Source organism: Danio aesculapii, chromosome 19 (genome assembly GCF_903798145.1).
Source record: "Danio aesculapii chromosome 19, fDanAes4.1, whole genome shotgun sequence".
NCBI lineage: Eukaryota > Metazoa > Chordata > Actinopteri > Cypriniformes > Danionidae > Danio > Danio aesculapii.
In genome coordinates, this window is record NC_079453.1 from 4,426,920 (window position 1) to 4,437,456 (window position 10,537).

Here is a 10,537-nt window from a genome sequence, read left to right on the forward strand (position 1 = left end):
TGGTTTTATTTGCTTCACACTTTATGTAATGTGTTGTATTAACATTTTTGACTACTTTTAATGAGAAAATTGTTAAATTGTGTCCCCTGACAAAAATTCTGAATGGACAACGTCTAATGGGAAATCGTTCATTAAAAGAAAATAACGAATGTTATTCAATTTATTTGACTGTTGCTTGAAATTGCTAGTTTCCTCACAGCAAGAAGGTCGCTGGTTCGAGTCCCGGCTGGGTCAGTTGGCATTTCTGTGTGGAGTTTGCATGTTCTCCCCGTGTTGGCGTGGGTTTCCTCCAGGTGCTCCGGTTTCCTCCAGGTGCTCCGGTTTCCCCCAGTGTCCAAACACATGTGCTATAGGTGAATTGAATAAACTAAATTGGCCGTAGTGTATGAGTGTGAATAAGTGTGTTTGGATGTTTCCCAGTACTGGGTTGCAGCTGGAAAAAACATATGCTGGATAAGTTGGCGGTTCATTCTGCTGTGGCAACCCCTGATGAATAATGGAAATTAATGAATGACTGCTGCAAAATAGCAGGTATAAATAGTTTACTTAAGCAAAAAACGGTTTCATTTTCTGTATTAGCTGATGATTTTCGGCCAAATATTATTTTAACCGTCAGGATAAAATTATACGTCATGTTTGTTTTGCTATAGTCGAATGAATTAATATATGAATTATCCTTTACATTTTAATTAGTTTGAGTTTTTTCATAAATGTAATACAGTTCAAATTTAGCATAAAGTCATTTAATAATAAAGAATATATGGTAAATAAATACAGAGGTGTATCGACTATTTTGGACATTTTAAACAAAGCTAACGTTAACGTTATTCTGAAAGGACGTTTAAATCAAAATGTCGACTACAGTCAACGCGTCTTAAAATAAGTAGTATCAACAGCTTGCCCAGCATACAGAAAGCAGCTGCATTTTAATAGATAACTTACCATAAATAAAAAACGAGAAGTTTGTAAACGAACCCAAGTTGTACAAGTAATGAGCCGCCAGAGGGAGTGCGAGCGATTTCAATCCGGTACATCTTGATGACGTCATCATCAGCTGCGACAAAGCGCGGTGCTCGAAACCATTAGGACGTAAACATGTCTTGAGCATGTTAGACAACATCAAGGAAGGTAACAAATGTTTTATTCTATCTCTAGTTCAGCAGCATTTTATAAGTGGCTGTGGTTTCAATGGGAAATGGGCAGTCATTTTCTTTCCTCTGTTAAGTTACAACTCTCGCGTGCTTCAATAAGTCAGTTGACGTTTTCAGTTCAACTAGTTAGTAGTCAAGTGGATACTTTACAGTGATAAGTTACGTTAGCTACTATCCAGTATGCATTTATTAGATAGTCGTCATTATTGTTTATTTCGTTATTTAACTTTAGAAACAATATAAAGATGGAGTCAGTATAAAGATGCACATAAACATTACCTATACGCGCACACACATAATTGAGTAACTAAAACTGCAGGTTAACTATGTTTACATGTTTATATTATTAGTAACTAATACAGTTATGGTAACTAATATATTTTAATAATCTCACTAACATCACTGCAATAATGTGCAGCTTTTGTAAAGCTACTTTAAAACATTAATAATTGTGTAAAGAGCTGTACAAACTTGAATTGAAAACTAGTCTTGGTATACATACTATATTTAGTGAAGTAAAATTGAATATAATATAAAATAAATAAATAATAGTTGGCTTAAATTGATGTTAGACTCTCATCACATACACAAACACAAGTATGAAGGTTATTAAACAGTGCATTAATTAATGGAAACATTACATATGTATGTGTATGTTGTGTTTTATTAATGTGGCTTGAAAATATTTTTACAAGACATTTGACAACATATTTCACCTTTGAAAACAAACTTGCTTTGCATATTTTCCATCAATTCATTTCATAAACGGCGGTGTGTGGTTTGTCAGTCAGCAGTGCAGTAAACCTGTAATTATCATTAATTATCTGCAAGCATGCACATGCCCAGAACATTTAAATTGTTATTGAGCTTATGACTATTTCAAGCTTATACGTATTTTTATCTGTTTCTCAGTGAATATAGGTAATATATTTTGGTGCATTTAAACAAAACAGATTTATTAAATATATATATATATATATATATATATATATATATATATATATATATATATATTAAAATAATATTTTGGTCACCAAACATATTTCGAAATAGAAAGATTACATTTAAATTCATGCGAAATATTGGGGAAAAATCTACAAACTACTTTTGGATCGTTTTCATGAATTATTTTGTTAGATTAGCTCCAGATTTGACAAATGTAATGTATATGCATAAATGTGATATTGTAACGCTTCCTAGAGAAAATATTAATTTAAATGAGAAATTTGTGAGGGGTTGACTCATATGTTAAGCACTGAACCTGCTGTTATTTTTGTTAAGTCATTACCTATTATTAGGAATGCAATGATTATAGATTTTGGTTGTACAAATATAGTTTGAGGAATAATCACGTTTTTTAACATTATTATGCATTTATTAATTTCAAAACATTAAGGCTGGCCGATTAATCGAAATCGACATTTAAAACCTACAATCGATCTAATTTTTTTATACTTAATATATTATTATGATATTATACTTCTGCCGAGGGCACGAGTACAGTCCGGCGCAGCCTTCGCATACCTGCGCATCTCTCAAAAAATGTACTTGCATGTCACAACAATGAGTAGCGCAAGCTTTGTGATTGGTCGGTTTGGTATCAGTGACGTTGGTGGGTGTCGCAGAGAGCCGTATTTTAGGCAATGTATGTTTTAATTTCAGCCGTTTAGCGTTAATATTTAATAAATAATCATAGGTAGAAGATAGTGTATGTTTCTATTATTTTAAAATCAAGTAATCCACCTTACATTCAAAATCTCTCACTTGTAATATGGGAGTATATTTACTGCACAAAACCTGTCTATGAGGGCAAAAACATAAAGTAAATGAATAAAATAATCGTTCATTATTCGTAATCAAGTTAAAATGGTAAATTAATCGGTATTTTAATTTTAGGCCAAATCGCATAGCCCTAATTAGCATAACTGTTTAGTTGCAGCAGTTTTGTTCCGTGCAGAAGCCTTTACGATTAATTAACCGTGACCATAGACTGTAAAATATATAAACGGAGTACGTCACCCATAGGTTTTTGAACACTGCAAAAGAAGCTACAAGTAGGCGTGGCCAACCGTCGCCATTTTGTTCGCGCGTCATCGCACCCACGGCGGGATACCAAACAAGGGCAAAGAGGCGGAGAGTGAGCGGAGCTACAGACACCTGCTGGCACTTTGCTTAGACCTGGCAGACAGACTTTACTTTGGGAGAAACACCTGATACTTTATTACCTGCGACTCGTTTGTGTTCTGACCACATGTGCTTGGCTGTACACTATATCAATAAAGTGTTTAGACTTTTAAAAACACTGTAGTAATACATTGAGCCACTAAACATTGTTCTTATGAAGTTTTTCTACAGGAGGAAAACGCAAAATACTTCCAAACACTTCAGATATAGTGTGTGTTAGTAAAAGCAAGACTATTGATGAAATCCAGCATAACACTGTATGATAACGCTTCAGATGGCTGTTCTAGAGCCTACAGCTAATCAATCTGTCACATTCTGGAGTGCTTTATGGGTCTAAAGAAAAATATTAATGATAAATGATCTTAAATAAAACAAATACATTTATAGAGATGGTATACAATTATATAACTTTGCTCACATGGGAAACGAGGCCACATGAATGGTTTGTGAGCACAATTAAGTGCACACAGCATCCCATATCATCTGATAATTGAAAGAAATAAGTCCAAAAGGCAGCTGACTGTGTAAAGCCACATAAAACAACACAAAGATCCGATGAATATGCCGAGATCAGTGGCTAATCTGCCGGATTCAGCTGAGGTGAAGTGACGGCGACCAGCGAGACCTAGCTGTCACTCAAGTGGCCACGCCCTTAATTATGCAAACTTAATATAACCTAATATAAAGGAAATGGATGAGTTATAAAAAAAATCACCCCCCTCACAGTTGTCATGGAGGGTAATAATAGCTATATGAACCAAAATCGTTCTTTGTACCAGGCTGTAAACACCTTTTTTCTGCTGTAAAGTTGACCATTCTAACAGTGGGCTCAATTGCAATTTGCTCTATTATGGAGGCAGGACTAGCGGAATTTTGATGAATTGCAGTTTCAGTTACTTCCGTATTGGCTTCCCGAGGGAGAGCAGGAGGTTGCCGCTTGACCGTGACGAATTAAAGCGTGGTTAATAGTGAAATCGGGTCAGTGTCAGTAGCCTAGTGGTACTGCGCGCTGACATATAGAACCAACGTGCTTACGGTGACCCGAGTTCGATTCCTGGCTGGAGGTCTTTTGCCGATCCTTCCCCTCTCTCTGCTCTCAATGCTTATCTGTCTGAATTCTCTACTGTCCTGTCATAATAAAGGTGAAAAACCCCTAAATAAAAAAATCGTGAAATCGGTTAATCGTTACATCCTTATTTAATATTAAATCATTTATTATGTTACACAAATGACATTGTCTGATTGTTTAGGATTATTTTGTGCACAGATCAATATGGACGTGAGCCATTCCATTCGTGAACGCACCATCGCTGAGAACAGTCTGGTGATCCTCCTGCAGGGTCTGCATGGACAGGTGACCACCGTTGACCTGCGAGACGAGAGCACGGCGAGGGGTCGAGTGATAAATGTGGACGCTTTCATGAACATCCGCCTGGAGAACGTCCTATACAGGGACAGACGAGGACGCAAGTCAAGCATGGATGATCTGTTCATCACTGGCAGAAACGTGCGATACGTCCACATCCCTGACCAGGTCAACATTATAGAGACAATAGAGGCGCAGCTCTCCAAAATACACCGCGTGCGAAACTTTGGAGCAGGCGGCGGACGGAAGGAATACTCAAAGAAAAAGTAGCTGACTGATGCTTGCAGTGTATTTTTGATGGGAATGCTTATTGTCGAATAGTTTGTTTATACTAAAATGGTTTCTAGGTTGTGTGGGAAAATGACTTCTGCTTATTTTGTGCGTCTCTGGGGGATTGAGAATTAAATAAACAGATTAGTGTGGTGAAATAATTATTGATTGATGAGCTATTTAATGTGGCGTTGTTTGTTTAAACTACACGCCTCATCCTTTTTTTTCCCATGTCAATAATGCTTAGCCAAAAGTACACTTATATTTCAGGTTATATGCAAATATTGGTACACTAATGCGTTAAACACTTTGTTTACAGTGTAATGGGAATTCTTGTTTTCATAGGCGGCCATTTTAATTATTTGTAATGACTTCGTAAGATCAAATGAATTAAATTGGATATCTTATTCATCCATTTTCCTCCAGCGTAGTCCCTGATTATCAGGGGTCACCACTGCGGAATGAACCGCCAACATCTAGCATATGTTTTTCACAGCGGATGCCCAACCGCAACCCAGTGCTGGGAAACACCCATACAAACATATATTCATACACTATGGACAATTTTTGTTTACCCAGTTCACCTATAGCGCATGTGTTTGGACTGTGTTCCAACATGAGGAGAACATGCTAACTCCACACAGAAATGCCAACTGGGCCAGCCGGGGTTTGAACCGGCGAGCTTCTTGCTGTGAGGTGACAGTGTTAACCACCGTGCCACCAATTGAATAACTATTTAAAAATGCAAAGTAATTTGTAATTAATGTATATTTCACTCAAGATCAAACTCAGAAAGAGAAGGAATTTAGTCTCGTAAACTGCCTCACTCTTCTGTTTTTGTCTTGTGGTCCCTGTGGCATACGATTTTACGTCTTATTTTGGAACAGCATTGTTTTGCTTCCACAATGCTCCATATATTTTGGCATTGCGTATGTGGAGTCAATATATTTCAGTGGCCACATAATCACCATCTATGAAATGACTCATAAACCTCATTCCTGTGCAAAACACAGGCCGCTCTGGTAAACAAAAACATTGCACAACACGTCAGTTACACATGTAGCCCTTGATGAAATTGACATCCAATTACAAAAACACAACAAGTTGAAATGTACTGCGTTGCTTATGAAATGAAGCTTGATTCATTTATTATTAAATTAATTAGCTCCCACAAAAGTTCATTCATTTTCTTTTTGCCTTAGTCCTTTTATTAATCGGGTCGCCACAGCGGAATGAACCGCCAACTTATCTAGCATATGTTTTATACAGCGGATGCCCTTCCAGCCTCAACCCAACACTGGGAAACACCCATACATTCTTGCATTCACACTCATACTCTACAGCCAATTTAGCTTATTCAATTCACCTATAGCCAGGGTATATACAGGAATCAGAGGGTAAAATTCAATACCTTTTAAGACCTTTTTAAAGACTCTTCATACATTTTAAGACCTCACCGCCCCTCAGGTCTAAGGAGGTAACATTGACGACATTTTAAATGTATTCATTAGCGGCCCGTCCAACAGGCAATATGGGCGGTTGCCTAGGGCGCTGTTATTGTATATTTATTGTGAATGTAAGAGTGAAGACAAGTGCGTATGTATAAATCATGACTAATGAACATTGCGCAATGCACAAAAACCATTAAACGCGATACAATTCACAACGATGGTGAGGAAAAATAAATAACCTCCACTTTTCATTAAAAGAATAGCTCTGTATAAATTGTACATGACAAATAGCTGAAAACTATAATAAATACTCTGTTAAAATAGTTGGGTTAAAAAATAACCCAACATATAACCCAACTATAGGTTATTAAAGCACCTATGGGTTATTTTAACTTAATGCATTGGGTTATTTGGATTAAATGATTTTTTTAAAAATGGTATTACTAATGCTACTAGTACTACTAATAATTTTTTAATTATGACTGTAAATAAATAACATACAGGATTCAAAAATATTGAAAAAAATCTTTTTCCATTACGATTTAGTTCCAGACAGTTGAAAATAAATCAAGAATCACAAACAATAAAGAAACAACAACGTACAGGCAGTTATAAACTGCATGCAGAAAATCATGTGTTGATTGAGCAGAATATGGAGCTCTGTGTGCTGTAGAGACTGTCCAGCAGCTACATCAGGCTTCACTCAGTGTCCACAGTGTACAATACATTAACCACATCCAAACGCTTCTAAAAGATGGTTTTGGATGGTGAAACGGATACAAAAACACAACATGGAGAGGTAATTTGATAAAAGATCTCTCTCTCTCTCTATCTATCTATAATTGTGTTATAGCTTAAATGAACTTTATAACGCAAAAACAACATTACGCATACTCATTAATACATCGGTTTTGTGTCGGTTAAATCGGTTGAAATTGAGACTGTTGAAATCCAAATTTTTACCCCAACTGATTGAGTTATTAAATAGCCAAATAAAGGTTAAAAATAACCCGTCAAAGAACCAAATATGTTTAACTCAACCATTGGGCTAAATAAGTAAAGTTTTTAAGAGTGTACACAGCAACAGCATGAATAAAAGCAGAAAATATTAGTAATATATCCAGCAACACCACACTCTATTTTGCAAAGAACAGCCTGTAATCGGCTATTGGGTGAACTAGAAAGATGCAACAGCTTTCCACAGATTCCACATATCTCTTCAAATTGCTCTTGTTCGATATAAACCCGAAAAGTGTCTTAAAGCCTTAAGTAATATAACGCCACAAGTGTCCAATCTGTGCCCATCTTAATTTATTATTTTTGACTTATTTTTATTGACTTTGTTTTATGTAAAATTTGTGTTTTTAACACACTTGCGCTTTCATTTGCAATACCTGCAAATTTATTTCTTTAAATCGGAGTAAATATTTTATCATATGTATTATAGATTAGATATGTTTCAGTTAATAAAAATGTAGATACAAATATTAAAAATGTATTTTTACACTGAAAAAAATTATTCAAAGATGATTCCTTGGATTTACTCAATTTTTTACGTTTAGTGGTTGTAAACAATTTAATTGGGCTGAACTTAAACAAATAAATTAAGTTGAATTTTCTTAAATTTAATTAGTTTGTTTAAATTCAACACAAATAAATTGTTTGCAACAGACATCATTTTTTTCCAGTGTATCGTCTCGCTGTTTTTACACCAGTGAGACCCTTTTTTTATCTCGCCCCTCAGCCCTACACTGAATATTCACCAAATACTGACTGTAAGAAACTAATCTTAAATTAAAACATTATTTATTTACTTTATAAAAATGTTAATCCAGAAGGTTTTTCATAAAGAACAGCGTAAATAAGGGTGCCTTGGTTACTGCAGTAAACAAATATAGATGGATTTTATGGATTTCATTTACTGCACAGCATCCCATCACAGCATATACAACTGTATAATCAAAAATTATGCTATATTTTATACGTTGTAACAGCATTTAAGATTTTTAAGGGCCTTAAATTTCTCTAAATTAATTGATCAACTTTTAATACTTTTTAAGACCCTGCGGACACCCTGTGTAGCGCATCCCTGCTGAAAAATCAAGCTTAAACCAGCCTAGGCTGGTTGGCTGGGTTTAGCTGGTTGACCAGCCTGGTTTTAGAGGGGTTTTGGCCACATCGAGGCTGGTTTCCAACCATTTCCAGCCTGGTCTTAGCTGGTCAGGCTGGAAAATGACCAGCTAAAACCATCTAAAACTAGCTTGACCAGCCTGGTTTAAGCTGGACATACCTGGTTTTGGCTGGGCTCCCAGCCTGGCTCGGCTGGTCAAGCTGGATTTAGCTGGTCATCTACCAGCCTGACCAGCTAGGATCAGGGTGGAAACCAGCCTGGAAATGGCCAAAACCCCTCTAAAACCAGGCTGGTCAACCAGCTAAAACCAGCCAACCAGCCTAGGCTGGATTACGCTGTTTTTTTTAGTAGGGATGTCTTTGGACTGTGGGTGAAAACCGGAGCACCCAGAGGAAACCCACGCGAACGCGCGGAGAACATGCAAACTCCACATAGAAATGCCAACTGACCCAGCCGAGGCTCGAACCAGCAACCTTCTTGCTGTGAGGCCATCTTGCTACCCACTGTTATTCTGTTATTAATTACTCTGGTGTCATTTAAATCCCCAGAGATATTCATTGATAATCTGAACCCAAATTATGCTGGAATAAGAAGGTTTATTGGGCAGCACGATGTTGTGGTGGGTAGCACAATTGCCTCACAGCAAGAAGGTCGCTGCTTCGAGCCCCGGCTGGGCCAGCTGCCCCAGTGGTGCTCCGGTTTCCCCCACAAGTCCAAAAACATGTGGTATAGGTGAATTGGGTAAACTAAACTGTCCATAGTGTGTGTGAATGAGTGTGTATGGATGTTTCCCAGTAATGGGTTGCAGCTGAAAGGCATCTGCTGCATAAAACATATGCTGGATAAGTTGGTGGTTCATTCCGCTGTGGCGACCCCGGATTAATAAAGGGACTAAGCTGAAAAGGAAATGAATGAATGAAGAAGCTTCATTAAAAGTTGTGTGTGCCAAAAAAACTGCGTGACACGGTGGCTCAGTGGTTAGCACTGTTGCCTCACACCAAGAAGGTCGCTGGTTTGAGTTTCGGCTGGGTCAGTTGGCATTTCTATGTGGAGTTTGTATTCCCCCCGTGTTGGCGTGGGTTTCCTCCGGGTGTTCTGGTTTCCCGCACAATCCCAAAGACATGTGCTTTAGGAGAATTGAACAAACTAAATTGGCCGTAGTGTGTGTTTATAAGTGTATATGGGTGTTTTCCAGTGCTGGGTTGCAGCTGGAAGGCCATCCAATGCATAAAACATGCTGGAATAGTTGGCGGTTCATTCCACTGTAGCTACCTCTGAAATGGAGACTAAGCTGAAGGAAAATGAATGAATGACAACATTGTTTGCACACTCATCCAACATGAATGTCTTAAAGTTACAAGCAGCAAAAGTCACACCAGGCTCTTTCTATTTCTGTTTACTTTCTCTTTCAACATTTAAACACTTGTGCGCATAAATGAAGCCTCTTTCGGCCTGCTCAGGCTTGAATACGGCTGGGACGGTCTGTGTCTCGTGTCAGAGAGAGAGATGTGTGTGTCTGTGGATGCTGTTAAGGGTTAAACCTGTGGGGAGGGACAGGAAATGTCTGCAGTGGCCACTAAAAGAGCTCTTTGTGCTCCTGTCTGACCACCTGAAGGCTTAGTCCAGCAAACAGCCAATCGAAACCTTCTCCCACAGAGTGGAAAATGAGCCACGCTCCAAAGATACGTGTGTTAATAAGAGATGAATAGATACACAGTTGAAGTCAATATTATCCGCTTCAACTTATATATAGTTATAATATATTTTTTTCTTTTACAAATATTTCCCAAATTATGATTAATGGAGCAAGGAAATTTTCACAGTATGTCTGATAATATTTTTTCTTCTGGAGAAAGTCTTATTTCTTTTATTTCAGCTCGAATAAAACCAGTGTTAAATTTTTTTAAACAATTTTAAGGTTAAAATTATTAGCCCCTCGATTGGCTTCAGAATAACCCACTGGAATACAATGACTTGCCTAATT

The 10,537-nt window shown here is 37.3% G+C and overlaps 1 protein-coding gene across 1 annotated transcript; it reads left to right on the forward strand.

Annotated features, from left to right (window-relative positions):
• Window positions 1-1,043: 1,043 nt before the first annotated feature.
• On the forward strand, window positions 1,044-5,132 carry lsm10 (LSM10, U7 small nuclear RNA associated). Its single transcript, XM_056479955.1, has 2 exons — window positions 1,044-1,128; window positions 4,603-5,132. Exon 2 carries the CDS (start codon window positions 4,609-4,611, stop codon window positions 4,969-4,971), a length of 363 nt encoding a protein of 120 aa, XP_056335930.1. The 5' UTR covers window positions 1,044-1,128; window positions 4,603-4,608; the 3' UTR covers window positions 4,972-5,132.
• Window positions 5,133-10,537: the final 5,405 nt, after the last annotated feature.

Coding starts and splice junctions, on each gene's coding strand:
- lsm10 (XM_056479955.1), top strand. CDS start 4,609: ATGGACGTGAGCCATTCCATTCGTGAACGCACCATCGCTGAGAACAGT.